Raw genomic sequence first — 23,799 nt, 5'->3', positions numbered from 1 at the left:
TTGGTTTAGTAACCGTAGTGGATTTAAATTTAGAAGAACTTTAGATGAAGAGGTTTTTAGCTGTTTGTATCAGAGAATGTCGATAGTTTTAGATTTTCTTTTGACATTAACAGACTTTGCCAAATGATCACCTGACCTGTATTGCCCAAGAGAAGCCAAAGTTGATTCCACATCAGTTTCAAAATTTTACTGAAGCAACCTTTTCTGCTGTTGGACTTCCCTTATCAAAGTTTACAGGGACTTTACAAGGAATCTTTTTTTTTCCCCCCCCCAGCTGAAGCCTTTATTCCCTCTTTTGATAGATAACTAAGCAATCTGAGCTGTATTTCTGCTGTTACTTTGTGATGCTCTTCAGTACTGCAAGAGGTTACATTTGAAAAAATACATTATGGAATAACCTCGATATACATAGCAAAACTGCTGGATTAATATGCATCCTCCACAGCTGTGGGAAGAAGCCTGAAAGTAGGTCCTCAGTTCTTAATTAACTTTTCTTTTTTTTCTTTCAGACTCCTCATCTTGTAAACCTTAATGAAGATCCACTCATGTCTGAATGTCTGCTTTACTACATCAAAGATGGTATTACTAGGTGAGGATTGGTGCTGATATGCTCTGCAGTCTGCTTCTTTGCTTGTTTAAATCCCCATGCTGGAGACACCGTAAATAATAATTGTGCCTTGAGCTATTCAACTTGCAGGTACAAATGAAGCATGAGATTGCTGTAGGTGGAAAAAAGTGCAGAAATGCATTTTCCTTTAAGTTGATTTTGTGCTTTAAAAGTAACATGTGCAGTCACTCAGCTTTATAAGAAGTTTGTTACTACGCCTGGGCAGTAAAAGAAAGCATGATATCCCTTTTAAGATACAGGAAAACAAAAGTAATAAAACTTACTGAAAATGCCTTTGAGATGTTGATGGGTGGAGAATTGAAAACCATAGTACTTAATAAAAGCAACCGGAATATGGATGAGTGTTCACTTTATTATTTAAATAAACTGTTATCCGTGCTTCTGCACAATTAACGTATTCTGCATTCACATATATGAGATAAAATTTAAATTGCCAGATTTGGAATTTAAAACAGATTTTATTCCAAAACTTGCTGTCAAGACATCTGGAAGAAGAGAGGTGGGTTTTGTTACCTTTGGAGCACTAAGCCACGTTTGGTTGCTTAGTTTGTATATTCCTGGGGAACAAATGGAGAAGAGTACACAAACAGGTGCTGTTGTATGGTACTACTCTATTATGCCTTGGACCTACTGAAAAGAATATCAAACTTGTAGAGAATTCAGCACAGAATGATGAGAATAGCTTAGGGCTTAAGAAATCATTATAAGTTTTGAGCCTAGCTAGCTGACATCAGAAATGTGTGGAGTAATACGTAGAACAAGAAGTTCATAAACATTAAGATTGAAAATTAAGTTGTCCGTATCTAGAATTGCTCAAATATTTGAGTTTGGAATAGACATAAATCTTCATGCTCCAGTGATACAGCCAGCCTCTCACTGTCTGGAAGCTGGGTGAAACTGCTTATGGAATCACATTATTCAGCAAGAGTCTCCTAAGCCATTTTTGCTTCTTTGTTAAAGTGCAGATGGTGATTATTGGAAGGGATGATCACTGTATGCCAGCTGAAATGCACCACTGGAAGTTCCTGTCACTTTTTTTTTTCCTTCTGCATTCCTTTGCTAAAGGGAGAAGGGGGTGCACAAGAGGGAAGGAAACACATTAAATCCAGAGGTGTTTAACGCTTCAATTCTCTCTTTAAATTACATGTTCTAAGAGAGAGAAAACTTCTCTTTTGTTTTGTCAAGCTGTTATCCTCCAATTCATGGTAAATCTCATCTGCAATGCTGAGTTAAGCACTAGTTCAAACCTTTAAACTTGAAGGATAGTCTTAATAGTTCAGACTTTTTTCCTGGATATTTCTGGGATGTATTGTCCTACGCAGAGTTGTAGAAAACGTCTGATTTGCTCTTGAAATATCTTCTGTTGGACCCAGGGTTGGCCAAGCTGATGCTGAGCGAAGACAAGACATTGTATTGAGTGGGGCTCATATCAAAGAAGAACACTGTATCTTTCGAAGTGAGAGGAACAACAATGGTGAAGGTAAAAAACTACTTCTCCTAGCAAAGTGTTGCTGAATCTTGCACTCCTCAGTTGATAGTTGGCTAAGGAATACTGGTATTTGAAAGTTTCTCTTACCTCAAGAAAACCATCAGCTTTGACTCGCTGTTTTCTTGAGTCTTAGGGGAAGAAAATAAAATTTGTTTAAGTGATAATAGCTTCAAATTGCAGGCTGCAGTCAGTATAAGAGTTAAGTTCTGATCTTGGTTAACTATAGACATGAAAATTCAAACAAAAAAATAATAATTTCTGACTGCAATATGGAGATGTCAGTAGTATTGGTTTTCTGATGGGGCTTTATTTCTTTTTTAACCAGCATGGTATCAAGGAATGACTCACTTGTATCTTTTTTTATGATGTTAGTAGGAAGATAGGCAGAAAATGAGAGGCCTCTAGGGTTTGCACACTTCTGTTTCTATACAATGCTCTCTAAAGTCTCATTCGTCTATTTTGTTTTCGTTCATAGTTATTGTTACTTTGGAGCCTTGTGAACGATCAGAAACCTATGTTAATGGCAAGAGGGTTGTACAGCCTGTGCAGTTGCGCTCAGGTAAGAACTGTTAGAACGCATTTTTTTGTAGACTCTCCATCTAAGAATTGTCCGTATGTGACATCTGCATCATACATAGAGAATGCTGGGCACTGTTAAAGGACAGCAGCATTACCTTTTTGGAGTGTAGCTTTTAAACAGAAGTTGGTACCATTCTTCTCTTGGCAGCAGTTCGTTTTCTTTCATTCCTTGCTGCACTAGCTGTAAGTGTACTTAAATATTCACTGCCACGCAGTATCCTTCTTGTCCTTCTGCTTACCCTGATATTATTCAAATACATTCTTGCCCAAGCCTATTGCCCTTGGCAGTCTCAGTGAGACAGAGCAGACAGACTGCCAGTTGCTGATGGAAAATTCCCAGTTTCCTGGCAAAGCTAAGATACGACCCTCTGCAGGAGTACAAGAGCTTCTCTTTGCTCTCATTAGATTTCCCACTCCGTCCCCTACATTCCTTTAGAAAGGCATGTCGGGAAGAATTAGAGAGGAGGGAGTGACTTCCCTAAATTATAGGTTTTAACCTATCTCTTTCAAGCTGTGATACTTTTTGTGTCCCTCCCCTGTTTTTCCACTATTAAAAAAACCAAACAAACAACAAACAAAAAAACCCCCACCTCAGAATTATTTGCACCAAGTTATAAGTGAGTATTTTCATGGAACCAAGTGTACTGCCTTCAGCATAAGACTGGACAATGAAGGAAGAACAGTTTTTGCTGTTCTGTGCCTGCGTATGGCTCATATCGAATACCATGACGGTATCATTTAGTAATTAATTTCTTAAAAAAAAAAAAAAAATAGATATTTTTCCTTCTGCATCTAGATAATTGAGTTACTAGAAGAATATAGATGTGGTCTCTGACATCTTTAAGAGCCTGTATTTTAGTAATATATTGATAAGGACAATTTTGGTTACTTTGGAGGTCTATTTACTAGAATGCCTTTTTAAAATTTTAACTACATTAATATGTTCTCTGGAAGAGCAGAAGCATTTTACTGTCTTCCATCAAGCACATGTCTCAGGCTTTGTGGATGTCTCATATCTCTAGGATTTAGCCGAAAAACTTAACAATATTAGATTTCTTCAGCTCTTTTGACATTAGTGTAAAAGAAGCTGTAAAATCCTTCCATAAATCCCAATGATTAGGACTGCAATAAAATGTAAACCACATTTTAAAAAACATGTAAACCACATTTTAAAGAAAAGTAAGCACCATGCATTCCAGTGTTTGAAGTTAGGCTTTTCCAAGCTGAAAATTCTGCTGAAGTGGCTTTTGCCCATGTTTTGGCACTGTTGCTGGAGCCGAGGAATGGGATTTAGTGATGTGTTATATTTACTGCAACTGTTGGTCAGTCTCCAAATTTGTCCTTTAATTTTTGATAAACTCTGCTGGGATATTAGGCTGGACCCCTGAGGGTGATGTCGTCCTCTATGAGCTCTGTACAAACCAGGCATTCTTTTTTTTTTCTTGTCACCTAGATGACTGTATACAGAAATCCTTATAGGGCGGTCTTTTCTTATTTGGGTGTCAGCATAAGATGAATCGTTCAGTGATGTTTTTCAACAGTTTTGGAATCCTTACCTGAAAGAGTTAACTTCTGTCCCTATTTTTAGGAAATCGTATCATCATGGGTAAAAATCATGTCTTCAGATTCAACCATCCAGAGCAAGCACGAGCAGAAAGAGAGAAAACACCGTCAGCTGAGACTCCCTCTGAGCCAGTTGACTGGACATTTGCTCAGAGGGAGCTTCTGGAGAAGCAGGGCATTGACATGAAGCAGGAGATGGAGAAAAGGTAAAAAAATAACTCAAAATTTCTACCTGAAACAAGGAGGAGTCAGCAGTAGGTTATTTGGGTGGTGTCCATGCAAAACCTAAACCTAGGTTCTGCCACATAGCATCTCTGCTACCTATTGTGAAAGTTCAGAAGGCTTCTTCATTATTTTACTTAAGTGTATCAGTGCTCTAGCGCCATTAAAAATCACAGGTAAGCACCTGCCACTAACCCTATAGACCTTTTGGTGAAGGACTGCACTGCAATGTATAGGAAGTTTCACTTCTATAGTACTGTAATAGACAAATAACAGTTCCTTTTAAGTGGAATGACTTTTACTCTTGTCATTGTAATTCAGTGGGCTGTGCGTGTAGAGTAATACCAACATGAAAATAATGACCTCTTTGGCTACTTCTGTTCTTTTGTTCATCTTCAGGTTACAAGAAATGGAGATTTTGTATAAGAAGGAAAAGGAGGAAGCTGATCTCTTGTTGGAGCAGCAAAGGCTGGTATGTGTCCTTACTTCAGATTAACTATACCTTTGGCAAATAGTAATTCCTGTCCTTGCTTATCTGAAGGTTTAGGAAACCTGCTTGGGTTGTCTGCACAATGCAGTTCTCCCTTTGCTTTCAAATACTTTGTGACTACAGTAAGTTATTATCAGTGTGAGTGAGCTCCTTCATGTCAATTCAGAGATTGTAATTGACAATGAAGTGGCTTTAATCAGTTCTTGTTGGGACAGGTTGGATTTCTTGCAACTTAACCTGAAAGAAGGGCGTTTCTATGCTCTGTTTTTTGAATTTCCGTTTCAGTAGTCTAAACAGCTCCTTCTTGGGATGTTTGCCTTTATTATTGTCTTGGATCACCAGAACATACTAATTCTGTGCTGCCAAAGAGATTCCTAGAACATTGATACACTAGGTTTATTTTTTTGAATGATGTCTGAAAATGTTGCTGCATTGTGCATGTTTTAACCCTTCTCCCTCCCCCTGCATGGAGTTCCTTGTAAGGGTCTTAATGGTACACATGCCGATGGTGGGGTTATGACTAGGGAGCAGTGTGCAAAGGGAATGTTAACTCATTCAGAACAATTGGAATTCCACCATTCCACCTATTTCTTATATAGAAAGTCTGATAAATTAAGTCTGATATAGGAAGACTTCAGTCTTCTCACAAGTATCTTCTGAAGTGCATTACAAATAGAAATGCACGCAGTCTTCAAGCGCCCTGTGAATTTTAAGAGCAAGCCCAAGCCCAGAAATGAAATCCAGATTTCCTTAAGAAACCTGAGTCTCCTGATTCTGCTTTAACTATATTGGGTTGTCTTTTAGCCAGAATGCAAATGTAGTTGTGCCTGAATTCTAATAAAAATTCCAAAATCACGATTCATTTGTTTGTAGTACTAGTTTGAGACCACTGAAAACTGTGGGTTAAATGCATGCTGGATTAACTGTAAAGCTCTTCCCCTTCTCCCGCAAGCAGAATGGAGCAGAGTACTGTGGCTTCCATAGGTAGAAGCTACCTCATTTTTTAAATTTATATTATACACTTAAAGACTTCTGCATCACTAATTATTTCATCACAAGGAACTAATTTCTTGGATGGAGAGAAGTGGTTGCAGACTTCGAACCAAAGTAAGACTTAGTTGAGAACGGAAGTTAAGATGTGACTAATATAATGTTTCATCTCTGCAATTTTATAGTTAAAATTTGTGTAGCTGAAAGTAGTATGACAAAAATCAGTTCAATGTGAAAAGAAAAATAGTTTGAGTATCGAGTAAGTTTTGGCTATGTGTCAAAGGAGGCACAAGTAATGGAATTCCCTCCCTTAAATTTTAGCTGACAGGCATAAGCTAAGCTACCGTACGAATTAAAGATGTGAGAATTGGCTGTCTGGGGAGCTGCTTCAAATAAGGCTGCATTTATAAAAGTGTTGCGAAGGAAATTTGTTTCCCTGTATACTTAAGATTAAGGGAAGGTTCTTTAGATAGTGGGTTGTTTAATACTGTAATAAAGTTGCTTATTTCTTTAAACTTGTTTTGGTTTTGCTGATTTCAATTAGTGGACAAAAGTGGAAGACTATCCTATGTGCATTACCAACATAATTCCTGAAAGACACCGTTCCTAGTTGTAAGGGATCATATCAAATGAGATCATTGGTCTGTTAAGCAGTATCCTGCTTATCGCAATGCTTAATAAGAGTATTTCAGATGACAGCAAAACTTTTTGACACATCTCGTCATTTCTGTGTCACTGTATGCAGAGTCTGGAATGGACAGGATTAATGCATTCATACAACAGTAGTTGAATAATGATTGGGAAATCTGGGAATGCATTTCAGCTTGTGTACCTTAAAAGTATTTACATTGCTGCGATATCTAGCTGCAATATCAGGTTCTCTAACTTACTGCTATGTAAGATTGAAATATATTATTGAAATATAAATATTCTTGTTCTAAATTGGAGTATAATCTTGGATATTAGAAGATGGCTAATCCTGTTTGCCAGATTGTTTTGGTTTTGTGCTGAGATTCCAACCAATTTGGGTATTTATTTGTTAGATGTGCTATACAAAAAAGATAAATAATAGCTCTTGTCCCCCAAAATTTACAACTAATAAATATTTGCCTTGCTAGCATTACTAGGGAATAGAAATAATTGTTCTCCATTTTACAAATTAAATGTGAAAATGTGTTTAACAGGGCTAAAATTACCTTCCTGGTTTTCTCGGTCATAATGCCTTTGCAGTGACCACTTGATATTAGAATGTGGGTATATACCTATATTAATTGGTCTGGTTAACCTCTGAGTGCACACAGGGCAATGACCACATACTGTCTCTTAATCAGCTTTTTATACGCAAGACATGCTTTACCCATAAGTAGTAATACGGTAATTTTGTAACCTATAAGAATAATCCTGTGGAACTTGTGACTTTATGTTTGAGTAGTTTGTGTTTTGCCTTTCTGGACGTAACCTTGAATGTGTAGATTGTACAGTGTCTTCCTCCAGGGCATCTTTTGTTTCCACTGCAATATGCAGTTTGTTAGATGCTGTTTCCTTAGGCCACAAATTTTGTCGGCTGTAAACTCAGAGTTTATGTTCTGTTTCTAAACCAGTGTTTTGCTTATATTTTGCCCTAAGCTAGTGCTGTTAAATACTTAAAAACACATAAAGTCACAAAAAGCTCAAATAATGTGAATCTTAGGCTATGGAGCTTGTTGACCATAGGGCAGAACAGAATTTCTTTTACTCCCTTTCATCATTCCCAAAACAAATTATATTGTATCCCCCATTCTTCGTGGTCTTCTACCCGAAGTCTTAAGTCCAGGAACCTCTGGTTCTGAGTCAGTGACCTGGGTTTCCTTGGGTTTTAGAATAACTGGCTATTATTGTTCCTGATTTCTCATGTATTATAATTCCCTATGTGAAAAATAGGGATGTTAAGATACAGGTTCGTTAAAGACTGACTGCTGTGTTTTATTGAAGATGTTTGGATCACAATAGTACATAGGACTTTTTGTTTGTTAAAGAGATGTCTTAAATTAATAATCCTTTAAAGAAAAGTAGTCTGACTTTAATTCCTGGTTGCAGTAAGCAATAATGGATATCCTTAACTTCTGGTGGCAGTATACCTGAACAGACATTCCTAGCATATGGAAACCTGAAGCATTGCTCATTAAAAATCATTTAGCAAAAGGTGGAAAACTTGTAATGAAGAAGCAAAACATACATAACTCTTAGCAAGTGTGTGGAAGCTCTAGGGTTTGAGAAGAGGACAAATCAAGGATATCAAATAGAGAATTCGTATTAAAACAATTTAAAAAAAAGTCATTACTGCTACATTCTTCTGAAACTCATTCTTCGGACAGACAAGACTGTTAATGTTTGTTTTTCTTTAAACTAAGCAACAAGGTGACAAATGGAAAAAAAAAAAACAAACCACAACCCACCTCTGAAACTCTGATTCTGGATATCCTTTTAGCTTGTAGCAAGTCTTGGAGTATGAACCACTGTCTTCACCTGTCATAGTGGCACTTACAGTCCTTTTAACATTGAACCTTTCGGCTGCTTCTGTTTCATTTTTTCTTATCATCTAACACTTCTCTGGCTGCTGTTGTAGTGAAGTGGATTCTAAACTTGAGCATCCCTGCAACCACGTGCAAACCACGTTACTAACCAGTGTTAACCCGACTTACTCTGGCTGCTCATGACATCTTCTATGATGGCTGTTGTGTTCACCTACCTGGGGAGGATTTGCTGAAAGAAGCAACAGCAGTCACCAAGGCAAATGTGTGTGGCGGGAATTTGCATGTCTTTGTAGCATGTGTGAAGTGCAGTTTACACTTGGTTTTTAATTTTTTTAATCAAGAACTTGGTTTTAGTTGATCTATTTAAAGATTTTGGAAGGGATTGGGAGGGAAGAGTTTAGATTATCTGCTATTTTGAGGTGACAAGACTTTAAAATATAATGTTAATCTTAATTTAGTGACGATCTCCAATTTTGGCAGTCCATGACTCTTGAAGATGCATTTTAATGTCCTAACACTCAGTCTTCAGGGACTTCCTTATCACTTGTTCTATTTTGATTTTTGATTTAGTTTTCTTTGCCTGCTACTTCTTGTTTAGCTTTTCCATTTTCTTACAATTTTAATTTTGGTTATTTTGGGGCCACTTCTTGATTTTTGTTTTTCCAAAGGATGCAGACTCTGATAGTGGGGATGATTCGGACAAGAGATCGTGTGAGGAGAGTTGGAGACTGATCACTTCCCTGAGAGAGAAGCTGCCCCCCAGCAAGCTCCAAACCATTGTAAAAAAGTGTGGCCTCCCCAGCAGTGGGAAGAAACGAGAGCCTATTAAAATGTACCAGATACCCCAACGTCGACGCCTTAGCAAAGACTCCAAATGGGTTACCATCTCAGACTTAAAGATTCAGGCTGTGAAAGAGATATGCTATGAGGTAGCACTCAATGACTTCAGGCACACTAGGCAGGAGATTGAGGCTCTGGCCATTGTTAAAATGAAAGAGCTTTGTGCCATGTATGGGAAAAAAGATCCAAATGAGCGTGAATCATGGCGAGCTGTTGCTCGTGATGTCTGGGATACGGTAGGAGTTGGAGATGAGAAAATCGAAGATGTTATGGCCAATGGTAAAGGAGTAACTGATGTGGATGACCTTAAGGTGCATATAGACAAATTGGAAGATATTTTGCAAGAAGTGAAGAAGCAGAACAACATGAAGGATGAAGAGATAAAAGTTCTTAGAAATAAGATGCTAAAAATGGAGAAGGTTTTACCTCTGATAGGGTCTCCAGAGAAAGCCCAGTCAACCGTAGCTAATGCTAAGTCTCCAAACTCTGCTAGTGCAGTGGATGTGGATAAGAAGCCCATGGATGACTTAAAAAGAAGCGAGAATGACGATCTTGCTAAAGAGGAGCGTGTTTCTCAGTTAATGGCAGGTGATCCAGCTTTCAGACGTGGGCGATTACGTTGGATGAGGCAAGAACAGATTCGATTTAAAAATCTGCAGCAGCAGGAAATAGCAAAACAGCTTCGTCGACAAAATATGCCTCACCGATTTATTCCGCCTGAAAATCGCAAGCCCCGCTTTCCTTTCAAAAGCAATCCCAAACATAGGAACTCATGGAGTCCAGGCACCCACATAATTATCACAGAGGATGAAGTTATAGAGGTTAGAATTCCAAAAGAAGATGATAAGAACAAAGATGAAAACAAAGAAAAAGAAAGTAGAGCTGCTTCTAAAGACCCTCAGCAGCTGTGGAATCTTTATGGCCCCCAGAGGAATCAAGATAATATCCAAATTAACAGGCAGCAGTTAAACACACAGTCACAGCCTAGCAGTCAGCAGCAGCCATCGCCTCAGTTGCGCTGGAGAAGCAATTCTCTCAATAATGGCTCTCAAAAAAGCTTGCGGCGTCAGACATCGGGCTCATCTGAATCATTGCACTCATACAGTGGGCAGCAGAATCCAGACCTGCAGACTTTCCAGCAAAAACGTCACATCCACCAGCACCGACAACCTTACTGCAATCACAACAATGGAGGCAGTGCAGAAGGCAATACAGCTAACTTCCACCCAAAACAGACTGACCGGCTTAACCACTATAACCAGTTTGTGACGCCCCCACGGATGAGGCGCCAATTCTCAGCACCTAACCTCAAAGCCGGCAGAGAAACTACAGTATGATTAGTTGGCCAAGAGTAGTCTGGGGGAGGAGGGAAGCAGGGGCAATTCTGGCTTATTAAGAAACAGCCAGGATTGGCTTTGCTTGTGTCTTGGGTTTTGTTTGGCCAGGTAGAACTTGAGTAATTCGACATACAAACACAAGGCACTGGCCCTTCAGTCCATTCAGTTTGCATGTGACTTTTGTTGCAGTTTTAACAACATTGGTTGGAAGAACATTCTGAAAAATTGTAAGAACTTTTTTCATAGACTAGAAGACTTGGAGGGAGGAATGTGGAGGGGAGAACTTCCCTGCTAGCTCATTTACCGTTTTTTTTTTTGTGTGTGTGTGTGTGTGTGTGTGTGTGTGTCTTGGAGTATTTTTCTAATGCTGAAAATATTGTCTGGAACTTACAAAGTGCTACCTTCCTCCTGTGTTTTATGTAGACAATCAAAAGAGGAATTTAGTTTATAGCATTGAATGTTTCTTGTGACCTTTTTCTTACAATAAGGAAAGTGACCATCTGTTTTTAAATTGATCTGGCTCTTCAGAACAATATTTTCCACTCAACTCAAATTCTTATTAACAGTAATCTATAAACCAAAAGTTGTCGGCTGACAAGATATGTGGCTTTTTTACAGAGAAATTAAGAAGAGCTATTGGGTCACAACAGTCCTACTCCCTGAGTAGGAGATGTCTTTTCTCCTTCTGCTTAAGTTCATAGTTATTGGTATGAAATTGCTGTGACAGTTAAACCTGCCTGAATGGAATTTTATGTCAGAATATATATATATTGCTGAAGCAATACTTTGGAAATAAGCTTTTTCTAATTCCTATTGTATCTCTAAATATAATAGTTTTTAATTATTATAGAGAGATTGTGGAAAGGAACTAGGATTTTTTGACACTCTGGTGTAGGAAGAAGCCTCAAAAAGCTTACTCTCTTTATTTTGTGTTTTCAGCTTTCTCGGCCATGAGTCTGGGAGATGTTCTTGAAATAGTTATTCTTATGAAGATTTATAGATCACTACTTTGAATTGGCTGAATTCTCCTCAAAGATAGGAGAATTGAACTGTTTCATCTTAATGTGATACCTCATGTTAGTGCCTCTGGTCTTGGATTAAACCCCTGTTTCAAGACTTGTTTAATAAAGGAGAAGGTCATTTTCAGGAGAAAGTAAGATTCCTTTTCCTTCTCCCCACACTCAAAATACAAGTTTAAAATTTTTAATATCTATTTTGATCTGAAGAGGTCTGTACTTGCAGGTGATTTGCCATAAAACAAATGCTTGCAATCCCTACTTCAGATTGTTTCAAACAAATTACATAAAAACTATTGATTAAGGAAGAGGCTTTATGAGCTTGGGTTTTTTTTGTCAATTGGAGAGTCCCAATTTTAAGTGTACGCTTTCTTCTTTCTGAGTTTCTTAAAGTGCAAAACAAAATTGCGCTTACTTCTAAAAATCTGTGGACTTACGTATAAGCCAATCTAAAGCTTTGAGGACTTATTTTGCTTTTAAATTTAATTTGAATGCAATTTTACAAACAAAATTGGCTACTATACCACATTTGGTAAGATAGGTCCACTTTGCAGTGTATCTGTACAGTTAAATGATTTGTGCTGTTTTGCACAAATACCCTTGATTTACTTGAGGTTGCTTATTTTTTGATAAAATATAAGCCCTACTGATAATTGTTATTTCTGCGTGTTTCAGCATAGCTGTAGATGAGTAGGAAGTGCCTCAAGCCTACTTTCCATCTTATTTTTGTTTCCTGTCCTACCTCCCCCCCATTTCAACTGTGCATGGTGTAGGTGCTGGTTGCAACACATGGTAAGTGGCAGCCACGCACCATTTATGTATCGATTAATCAAGTGTCAACTCTTAAGTCTCTGCACATGTGTTACTGATAGGATACTGGCCCTCTGATGTAGGAGATACAAAGTCAGTCTTCTGTCCTAAAAGAATCAGCTGGTCCCATAGCTTGGAACATTTTTTTTTTTTTTTTTTTTTTTTACGGCAGGTTTAATTTTGTGTCCAAATACGGCTTTGTAACTTGCATTTGTCTCATGCTTTGGCCTACTTGAACGAAGGAAATAAAGCATCATGTCCAAAAATGTCTTGATTCTTAAAGAAAAGAAGGCTTGTAGATGAGTAATACTTTCTTTGAGCTTGAGTCAGAATTGCAAAATGAGTTTTGGGCTGCAAATAATATTTTGCTGTTGCCTTTATTTTAGAATCCTGTTTTAGTAGTGCATTGCACTTTGTTTTTGTGCATGTCAAGAGTAATGAGTTCTTTCATATCCTCAAAACAGCTTGGACTCTCTTAAAAATGCATGGTCAGGAAAATCCTCTCAATTCTCTAGGAATACATGAGCCAAACAGAGTTAGTCTGCGTAGGATAGGTCGTGAGAGAAGACCAAACCAATTTTATCTTGTGTCCCAGTTTCGCTGAGGATTGTGGCTGCCTGTGTGAAATCACCATGTGATTGAACATGGAGTGATTTTTGAAGTCCATGCAACTACATGTACTGACATGAGATTAAAAACTCCTGCTACTTGATATTTTAATACTAGACACTAAAAAGTTTTTGCCAACTTATTTCAGCTTAAAAATCTGAGAAGCAGTATCTGTAAATGCCTGGGTGGTGGTGATGATGATGAACAATAGGTAACCGTCAGGCTGTCTTACCCCACTGTTTTAGTGCAGCACTAGAAAAACAACCCTGCTTATTCTGTTGTATGATTTGACAACAAAAGAAAAAGGGTAGTCAATATCAAAACGGAGCCCAGTCTGCTCAGAGGAAGCAGCTTTTTTCCTGGCTTTTAGGAAGGTATTACAGAAATGAAACTTGGGGGGGGGGGGGGGAAGTCATATAAAAATAATTGCCCACTTTAAGAATTGAGTATTAATTACAGTGCAGTGCCTCATCTGATAAGGGAAGCAATGTGAGAACTTGTGGATCTCCTTGCACTAATCAGACATACGCACACCTCTCACTCCAAATTCTGTATTAATGGAGCTACTGAGGAGTAATACAGCTGCTTCCATAGAAGACTCTGTGAAAAGGCTTTCAGGTTAATGGAAATGTGGCATCCATGATGGGAGTGCTGTTTCAGTAAGCTTAATTGCCATTGCTAAGTGCTGATGTGCTGCGTGCTTTGACAGCTGGCTTGTATCCACCTGTGCCTTAGTGACGATTTCTTAAATATCCTTTATGACTCCCTGGGGACACGTGGATTTTGGGGGGGTGGAGGGAAATGCATGCCACTAACGCTCCTCTGATTGACTTCAACATCCTTTCTCAAGCAATCTGAATTTAGGGATCTGTCTAATTAGAGGATGCTATTTTTATCAGTACATTTAGCATAGTTTCAATATCTCCCTCACTGTTTGTCCTTTATCCTTTATATGTTGAAATTTGTCCTTTATCCTTTATATGTTGAAATTTGTTCTTTATCCTTTATATGTTGAAATTTGACTCGGATATTTCCCATTGAACCACTTCAGGAGCTGCCACATGAGAAAAATATGCTGTGTACCCATTTGTACTGTAAAGAAAGCAGTGAGCTGCCTTTGAATTAAATGGGATTTTCATTGTTTAAGAAAAAATGAGTTTTGGATTGTCTTAAGAGCAAGCATCTGCCTTGTGAAAAGCAGAACTGGTTTGTATTGTAACAAGTGCTCTTTCAATAAACTATGAAATACTCTTGTAAGTGTCAGACTTGTCTCAGTGAAATGGAAATGAAACTTGATTGCAAGCTTGTCCTGACTTTATTTTTTGTCTTGGGGTTGGTATTGTTCTAGCAGAGTTAAAAAGGTTTCTTTAATTGTTCCTCAGCCTGATTCTTGAAAGTCTGTCCGCCCTGATTTTTCTGCTATTAAGTTATGTGAAAAGCAGCCTACGCAGATTTGTGTCTACTGTCACACAGCTTATTAAAAAAAAAAAAAACAACCAAAACCAACCACAACAAAAAAAACCAACAACTTTTTATAGCGCAAGGGAATACAAGCCATCCTCCTCTTCAGTGCTGTCCCATTGTACCATCTTGTGTGCTGTATATCTAAATTCTGGAAGAAAATACAGAGCTGGCTGTTCTCTATTTATTTGCTCACTGAAGACAAACTGACTTTTTTTGTATACCTCAAATACAGGAGGGAATCACATACACTACAGTACCTTTGCAGACATCACGTAGATCCAAAGAATCTAAGTTGTTACGGTACAGTGTTCTGCTTTAAAAAGCTGTTCCAGTCTGGTCTTAAAAAGCTTGGCCTAGTCTGAGTGTATGATTTTTTTTTTTTTTTTTTTTTTTGGTTTTCAGAAAATCTGATTGTTGTGGCTTTAGATATTTCCATGCCCCTAGGCAAAATAAACTTTGCATTCCCTTTCTCCACATTCATGGAATGAATGATATCAACCAGTTTGAAGCTGTACAACAATATGCATTGGGTTCCAGGGAGTCTGGGGCATGGACCTTCAGGGCAGCTTCTAGATGCAGGTTTTTTTCTTTCCTAGCAGTTGAGGCACCTTTACATTGGTACTAACAATTATGTGTGTATTATCACTAATCAGATGTAGAAATGTTTATCTGGAGAGCTGACCAAGCTCTCAGCAGAGCAGACCAACCCCTTTTACAGTGCAGTCAGCGCACCTTCTGTGTGAACCAACTTCAAATTCATCCTTCATCTATTGCTTAGTGCCAATTATTTTTAAATACTACCATAGTATCAAGTGCCAGGAGGCGATCTTAGTCCTGTTTTTCTGCTTAGGGAAATGGTATCTATTTCTCTTTTTCATTATGGGAAAATAAACTTCAATTTTTTTACTTAGTTTTAAAAGTAATGTTTGTTAGCATGGAGTCAATAAAAAGTGTCTGCTTATATTAAACATTTATTTATCTAGGTATTTAAATGTACAGACGATACACTCACTTGGCTCACAAGTCTTAAAATAGAGAAGACAAGAAGCAAGTCTTTGTCTTTGAATGTATTTAATGTGCCTGAGGTTTTCATGCTGGAAGTAGAATTTTCACAGTGGAATGCTCCTGATTTTTGACCATTCCCTCTGCACCTTTTCAATTTCTCCAAAAGAATCTGATCAAATATTCTACTTAAACACTACTTGAAGAGCTTTTCATTTCTTAATTTCTACAATCTAGCTGCTCAAAATGACACCTTCAGATTATCTTCTTCAGACTACAGGAAAATAATTTATTTTGCCCTTCCTTGCAAGTAAGAGAAGCTTGTTTCTGTCACTTCGCATCTGACCTGTTTTATCTTGGTTTAAAATGTGATAGCATTATCTACATGGATGGGGGTAAAAGATCAGAGAGAGTGCTTTTATGTTCATGAATTTTTAAGAGTACACTGGGTATTTCAGAACTATAGATAAGTCTGAAACCTCCTCAACGAGTCTAGAACAATTTTTTGGTGAATCATTATGAATTTCAGAAGGAATATCAAAAGAAAGGAGATATGTTTGTTTTGTCTGTAGTTCTTTTGCTGCTGGCATAAGGTTTACTTACACTGTAAGTATGTAGCCATCTTAGAGTGAATGGAGCAGACACAAATGAAGAAGGAGGAGCATTTTAGCCAAATAAAATTTCACGAGGAAATTAGAAAATTAAAACGCAGCCCTCATACAAAGGCCATTTATCTTTAATAGTTCAGTTTTCTCTCCCTAAAGGTCATGGGTATCGAATTCATGGTATTGAAAATTCTGGATTTCCAGGTGGTTGTTCTAAGAGCACAGCTACTGTTTTTTAATGCTACCTCCAGGAAATCTTACTTATAAACTTAAAGGAACGTACTTCAGGTTTATCTCCTTTCCATTTGCCGTCTAAAGGTCTTTCTGACTGAACTTGTGTTAAATTTGATGCAATCACGTTGTGGCAGTGTTAAGTACTATACTTGCTGTACGGAAACGAAGTAATGTAGCTGTTTAGGTGGGATGCTTAAATAGGATGGGAGGAAAGTGTAAAGCTTTCCTTCTATAGCCGTTAGACTTAAGAATGCATTACTGCAGACAGTACATTGGAGAAGAATTTTAGGATCTGGAACTGTGGAAGAGAGAAGGTTGGAATACAAGATGAGTGGCTTCAAGAATTCTCCTTAAGAAATCTGTAACACTCTTAGTGAATTGTTATTGCAACTCTTGTATAAAAATCTTGAGAAGCCAGTTTAATTTGTGTAATATATGCCAAAGGATTATCTTAAATAAAATACAGCAGTGAGGTAGGCTCTGAGACCAGGAGCACAGTGACTGTGTCTGTTACAAATTCAAGATATTTAGGTTTGTTTTATGAGCAAATAATAAAAGGGTCATTAGGTCTTAGTAGCATTTATTTCAAGGCATGAGTATGCTGAACAGGAAGAAAACGCTCTTACACCAGAAGGTATTGTTGAAGTGCTCTTTGTGGGGAAACCTCTGCACAGACTTCTCTGCCCACTTGCCAGGGCGGTGGTATTTTTTTCATCTTCTGATATATTAAATACACGAGAGTGATACTTACATCCCAAAAGGAAATCTAATTGAAAACAAAATGTCTTTTTTTTTTTTCCCTAAAATCTGAAATGAGTTTTTTTGTATCAAAAGGCAAATCAGTGGTGCTGTTAATCCTTCTGTTTGAGAAAATGAAGGTGAATAATCCTCCCGTTTTTAAATCTATTTCTGTACTTTTCTCTATTTCTGCCTCTTTCCAACCTCCCTGAAAGCAGCAAGCAGGTTCCCAAAAATCCCCTTGTCCAGTCTTTAGCAAAAAAAAAAAATTCTAAACCTTTCCCTCTTACAGATACTATGAGCATGTATATCTGATGATTTTACAAAACAACACTACCATCTTAATTGTATTGGCCTCTGTCTTTTCTTTTTTCAAGGACAGATTATACTAAAACAATAGATGTTGGTATGTGACCTCTGAGCATTAATGGAGAAATGTCTTCATGTATTTGTTCTCTGTGTCTGTCACTCCATCTGAGGTGTTAGTCTCTCTTAACTGTTCTCCTTGCTTTTGTCTGTCCTTCTACACGGTATCTCCTCTCTCCCCACAGGACTATGAGAGTAAGCTGCAGGCCTTACAGAAGCAGGTAGAGACACGATCCTTGGCAGCTGAAACAACAGAGGAGGAGGAAGAAGAGGAAGAAGGTGAGTTTGAAGCTAAAAATAACTTGGATGTAGCCAAGCCTAAAGGGACAGTTGCTATATAATATCTCTTGCAATAGATAGAAAAGTTGCTTTGGCAAGTGGAGAAACACTTGATCTGTAATCTTCACAGCATAAAGATGTAAAACACCTATTCATAGAGTAAGTTCTACATAAACAGTAGATATGCATCCCCAAATTCAATTGATGCACAAACTCGATTAGTTTAACTACAAGCTTTGATTTGGTGGCCTTAAATTTGAAGGAATCTGTGTCTTCTTGGCACTAACAGAGTTCAAATGTCTTAAACCAAAATAATACTGTTGCCTTTGTTTCCTTGTTTTGATTTTGAAGTTTCTTTTTTCTTCTTGGTAGGAGTTCTTAGAATTCATGCTGTGACATGCCTGTATAACTCCATTTCTGGACAGTAGATAGAGTTTATTATTCCCATAATACTTGCTTTCATTCCACTATTTCAGCATTTGGCTTTGATAATTGTTAACTAATTTAAAATAATAGGAGTAGAATTTATTTTGTTTTCTCTGTTCCAAATCTCCTTACTTGATCATTATATCTCCAATGCTAGTGGTGAGGAAATTTGAATCCAGTTTTTCCTCGCTGAATAATAAAAATGCAGGTTTTTATTTTCTGTTCTTCTCTTTCAGAAAAGGTGTTGAGAACTTGATGACACAGTCAGCAGTAGTATTAGATACTTGGTTTAGAGAAGAAGCTACAGTGTTTTATTTCTCTGTTTCTTTGCTCGTCCTAGTGCCCTGGACACGACATGAGTATGAACTCGCACAATGGGCTTTCAGGAAGTGGAAATTTCACCAGTTTACTTCACTGAGGGACCAACTCTGGGGAAATGCAGTATATCTGAAAGAAGCCAATGCAATCAGTGTAGAGTTAAAGAAAAAGGTAGGGACATGCAGAGTATCTTTTTGAATTTTCTGACTCATCAATTTTGACTGTATAATCCTGCTTCAAACGCTCAGAGTTACTTGTAGTCTTTAAAGTTATATGTCTCTTGCTTATTAGTTTGGGCTTTAAAAGGGTTCAGAAAGCTGTGAGTCTCTGATTCAGACTTCTGGCTGAATGAATATCCCATGCAAATCTGGTTGATATATTCTCCTCTTCTTCATTTCCCTTATGCTGTTCCTGTCAATATCATAAACTCATGTACATGCACATCTCCCCAGGGCCCTGCCTTTTCCTTTTTGCTTTTAACTTAATGTGGTCATTCATTTTTCCAAGAGAAGTGGATGCTGTAGGATGTGCTAGGTCTATAGTTTTCCAGACAGCTGTGACGATAAAGGCAAGGTATGTGTACTCAGCTGAAAAATATGTTTTATGACATTTTGCGACAAAACAAACAAAAAAAAGACGTTAAAAAAATCTGAATCTGTTCACAGAGATGAAAGTCAAACTGGCTTCATACGTTGCCTTAGGTTAGGTCTCTGTCCCCTTTGTGATGCTGATATCTGAATTCTCAGAACTAAAGTAATTTTTCTTTTTCAATTCAGGTGCAGTTTCAATTTGTCCTGCTGACAGACACCCTCTACTCACCACTGCCACCAGAGCTTTTGCCCACTGAGTTGGAGAAGACCCGGGACAATAGGCCTTTCCCCCGTACAGTGGTAGCTGTGGAAGTCCAGGATCTGAAGAATGGAGCAACGCATTACTGGTCCTTAGAAAAACTCAAGTATGTAAATATTACTGGAGAGCAAACTTCCTTATATCCAAGGAGCTTAACTGAAAAATTTCACCCCTTGCTGTTCATTCTCTGTTGTACTTGTTTTTCTGTGTCCTCCCAAATGCCAACTTTCCAGACAGCGTGGTATGTTTTAAATACCAGCTTTCTAGATTCTTTAAACAAGTGCATTTGTTCTCCAGCATCTTACCTCGCCTCCACATTTAATTTTTGTAACTTGAGGTTAGATTTTATTTTTTAAATCTATTAAGGCTCATCACAGCTCATCTCTCTGCATTAATTTTTTTTGTGTTCCTTTCACTGCAAAGTTTTCCTTGCCACCTGCTTTTTATATAACCTAATAGTAGAGGGCATAATTTATAATAAAAAGCTTAAATAAAGAAGATTCTATTTCTATGGAAGCTACACAAATTCTGACTGTAATTTGAGTTATTTTCATCATATTCTTGCAAATAGGCAAAAGACATTTGTCTTTTCCCCACTCTAAATACTGACTGAAGAACTTTTTTTCCCACTAATAACTTTTGGATGAAGAATCTTGCAGTGTGAAACACTTGTTTTCGTCAATAAAATAAATACGTATAAGTCTGTAATAGAATCAGTTCACTTTTGAATCAAAATGCCAACATTTCTGGAGTGTAATGCAAAAAAACTGCATAAAACTTTGCTGCCTAAAACTGCCAGCAACATTGTCTGGTACAAAAAAGGAAGAAAAAATATGCTAAAATTAGATGTGAAAGAAGAATGCTTAGAAGTTTGAATGAAATCCGAGATTTATGTAAGCTTCTGCAGTGACCTTTGCCTCATGGTTTGTGGGCTTAGCCTACAAAATTTTTCCAAGAATCCTTAACATGTCAGAGAATTAGTACAGTACCAAACTTGGTGGTACAGACTCCTCTTCTTCATTCTCCCTTTCCTATGTGTAATTTGGTATAGATGAAGTCAGTGTACCCCACTTCGTGTTCTCTGCTTTTTTATTCACTCTCTATTAATTTTTTTTAATCCTGCTTCCTTCTATGCAGGCAGAGGTTGGACCTGATGCGTGAGATGTATGACAGAGCTGGGGAAATGGCATCTAATACACAGGATGAAAGTGAAAGCACAATGACAGGCAGTGACCCCTTTTACGATCGATTTCATTGGTTCAAGCTGGTTGGAAGGTATGTGACATATGTGACGATAATCTCAGCTGCTGGTACACTGGTAACTCTTGTCAGTTCTGGATGAACTTGACTTTGAATGTGGTTATAAATTGTATGGCCACTAGTGTTAGTTGTGTGTGGTGTCTTTCAGGGATTTCTGATAGACTTAAGATATAGTGAAGAGCAGAAAATGCTCTTTAGAATGTTCTGGTGTAACCTTGTAGAATCTGATTTGACTGAACCCTTAGTAAGTTAAAAGCATATTTTTTAAAAAAGGGTAGCTAGTTAAGTTCTATCTAAAGTCACTGGAGCAGAGCTGTGAGAATATGAAGAACGCTGGAAACTGAGGGGAAAAGTGGCCCAGGGCCTGCCTTACATATGTGGTTCGAATAGTTTGGTCATACCCTTTGGAAATACCTAATATCTGATAGGATTCTTTAATATCTCCTGATGTCGGCTGCACCTTTACAAGACTTTTATTTACAAAAAAGCTAAGTGTTGGAAATAAGAATGGTAGCTCTGTTAAATGGATGTGCTCTCAATATCTGTATGTTCGGCCACGTTTATATGCATTTTTCATTTGCTTTCTGCTCAGTTCAAGGATGCTCTTTTTCCTGACTTTGTTAGCAATCCCTTCCCTTACGTTTCATTGCAGTCCAGATGGTTTGAAGCCTTTGCTTGTTGTTCAGGTGGTCTCTGTGCTGATGGCAACAGACGGCTGTTAAATGAAGCGTTCTTCTTTCCCCTCACTCTGTTAATTGGTATTCCGTTAACTGATATCTAGCTCCCCCATATTCCATGGCTGCGTGAATGAGCGTCTTGCTGATCGCACGCCCTCCCCCACTTTCTCCACGGCTGACTCCGACATCACTGAACTGGCTGATGAACAGCAGGATGAGATGGAGGACTTTGATGATGAGGCCTTTGTGGATGATACTGGCTCCGACGTTGGAACTGAGGAGGGATCAGACCTCTTCAATGATGGGCGCGACCCGTTTTACGACCGATCCCCTTGGTTCATTTTAGTGGGAAGGTTGGTGAGGTTACTGTGAGAATGGCCAAAAGGGACCAGCTCTTGCTGTAGACTGCAATGGCTTTGCCTTGTGCTGCACAGAATATCTGTCAAGCCAGCCAAAATATCTATAAACATAAATTGGAATTGCCAGAGAATGAGTGTAGTTTAACATTAAGTTTGAAATTCCCATGTCAGAGGCCATGAAGATGTAAATAATAATTGAGAAAATAACCCTTAGATGCAACAATGTGAGTAAATCTAGTTCTAGATAACTGTCACAACGTAGAATGAATGTGGTTTTGCTTGTGTACAGTATTTAAGCATTATTTACAGAATGCTCTATTTAGCCATTGCAAGATCACTGATAGTATTGTAGTATGTAATTTTCTCCTGTAGAAGAGAATCTCAGAGTATGGTGGAAAATCTTTAAGTCCAATCCAATAAAATCCATTTTTTGAAAACTCATCTAACATCCTCTGTGTCTGAAGAGAAAAGATGGCATGAGGAGAAAGAAGAATGGTCCTTTCTGTATGAGGAAAAGAGTATTCTTTGAGATGATTTGGCTTCTCAGATTATGCACGACTCCCGGTAGCAAGTATTACGTAGTGAAAGGTCGTCATCGTTAAAGTTCACTGACTGGTGGTGTTTATCAGCGCTTTCCCCATGCACTATGCTTGAATTTCTGAAACGAGTTTGCTTAATGTATTTTAGAGTATTATCTATTTTGCCAATCTAGATATGATGAAGGCATTATCAGACCTCAGTCTGTGGTATAGACCCTAAGGACAGCAAGTTGCATTAAAGAAATGTAGTACTTTGCACTGTTTCTTCACAGATAGTCTTGCTCAAACATGTTACTCATGACAAGAAACAGAAAGATTTGATTTAGTGACTTTGCTCCCCCCTCTTCTGCTTCCACTCCCCCAATTATGCTTTTTTGCTTATTTGACCACTCTGTAAGCCAATCTGCTTGCTAATACAGTAAGGGAGGTGGTTACCACAGGCATTGTACAAAAGAGGGGGTAAGACTCCATGGCTGGTGGAAGGGAGGAACAAAAGAGGAAGGGACCAGAGGTTGGCTTTATCTTTTTCTGTGACTGTAAGCAGGGAAGACTTCATGGTCAGGAAGGCAGGATCTTTTTGTACTTTCCTCAAATGCAGGAAACTTGATTGCATTATTGGTGAAAATGAAGGACTGAATTTATTAGCCTTTTATCAAGCTTTTAGATGAGTTTAGCTGTATTGTCTAACCTCATTCTTTGTCTTTAGTGGACCTATTTACAAGCTGTGATTAAAACTTGGAACTTCGTTGATCTAGTCTTTGAAACAAAAATTACAGTTACTAAAGATGCAAGAAATTGCATTAGTCCTCTTTGATCTCTGTGAATTTGTGCCCTTATGTGCAATGTCTGATAATGTGTTTTAAAAAATTTAATTCTTTCGGGTTAATCTGATCCACAAGAGTCAGTTTGGGAAAGCCATCTTAAGTGGCTTGGAAGTGGTTGTCAGCTGGTTAAAGCATATGTGCGCTGTTTGCAATGGCTAGGACTGCTTTCTTGTAACAGTGCTGGCATACACAACATATTCTCCTGTTGTGCATGTTCTTTCAGAGCAGGACCTTCAGTGCTTGGGAAAAAGTTGAGCTATTCATCTTCATTTCACAAACTCTTCAGGAAGCACAACACAAGCTGAGCAAATACAGCGTACAATGAAAACAGTTGTGCTTCCTGGCAATTACACAACTTGCTTCCCATTTCCATGTATTAAAAAGAATACTGAGCTCTGTCTCTATAGACAGACATATGAAGCTGCAGCAGTTAAGGGTACTAGCCTGAACCATGTAAGCTGCACATATTAACAAACTCTACTTGGGTTGTAAATTGTATTGAGGAATGAAACTTAGTTTGTATTATCTCTGAGTAGACAGCTGAATGACTTTTTCCCAGTTGTTGGTTTCTATTCTGTTCTGTTTCTATTCCTGTTCTGCTCTTCTATTGTGCTGATTCTGTCAGCAGAAAGCTGTTAGACTCTTTAGCACCACTGAGTAGAAACTATTTTGATTCCTCAGTGTCGTCCAGCATGAGAATTCTGCTTTTCAACAGTGTGACTTATAAGTATCAGAGGGTATGTCCATCTGCGTAGATATGTCTTGAGCACAAG

At 38.0% G+C, this 23,799-nt stretch overlaps 1 protein-coding gene across 11 annotated transcripts in view; it reads left to right on the top strand.

Annotated features, from left to right (window-relative positions):
• Positions 1-23,799, top strand: part of KIF1B (kinesin family member 1B) — a 100,204-nt gene that overhangs the window by 44,696 nt on the left and 31,709 nt on the right. For 7 of the 11 annotated variants that reach the window (XM_076356129.1, XM_076356127.1, XM_076356124.1 and 4 more), the window contains 10 exons: positions 510-589; positions 2,002-2,108; positions 2,593-2,676; positions 4,285-4,465; positions 4,881-4,953; positions 17,681-17,774; positions 18,541-18,689; positions 19,295-19,473; positions 20,505-20,642; positions 21,409-21,657. In XM_076356129.1, coding sequence (XP_076212244.1) covers positions 510-589; positions 2,002-2,108; positions 2,593-2,676; positions 4,285-4,465; positions 4,881-4,953; positions 17,681-17,774; positions 18,541-18,689; positions 19,295-19,473; positions 20,505-20,642; positions 21,409-21,657 — 1,334 coding nt within the window. Of the gene's footprint in view, positions 1-509; positions 590-2,001; positions 2,109-2,592; positions 2,677-4,284; positions 4,466-4,880; positions 4,954-9,142; positions 14,344-17,680; positions 17,775-18,540; positions 18,690-19,294; positions 19,474-20,504; positions 20,643-21,408; positions 21,658-23,799 lie in introns of those variants that run through there. The other 4 variants (XM_076356132.1, XM_076356131.1, XM_076356130.1 and 1 more) reach the window with 2 other exon arrangements.

The sequence above is a fragment of the Aptenodytes patagonicus genome, chromosome 19 (genome assembly GCF_965638725.1).
Source record: "Aptenodytes patagonicus chromosome 19, bAptPat1.pri.cur, whole genome shotgun sequence".
NCBI classification, from domain to species: domain Eukaryota; kingdom Metazoa; phylum Chordata; class Aves; order Sphenisciformes; family Spheniscidae; genus Aptenodytes; species Aptenodytes patagonicus.
Note: the sequence above shows the minus strand (reverse complement) of the source record. Positions and strands in the feature narration are given on the sequence as shown.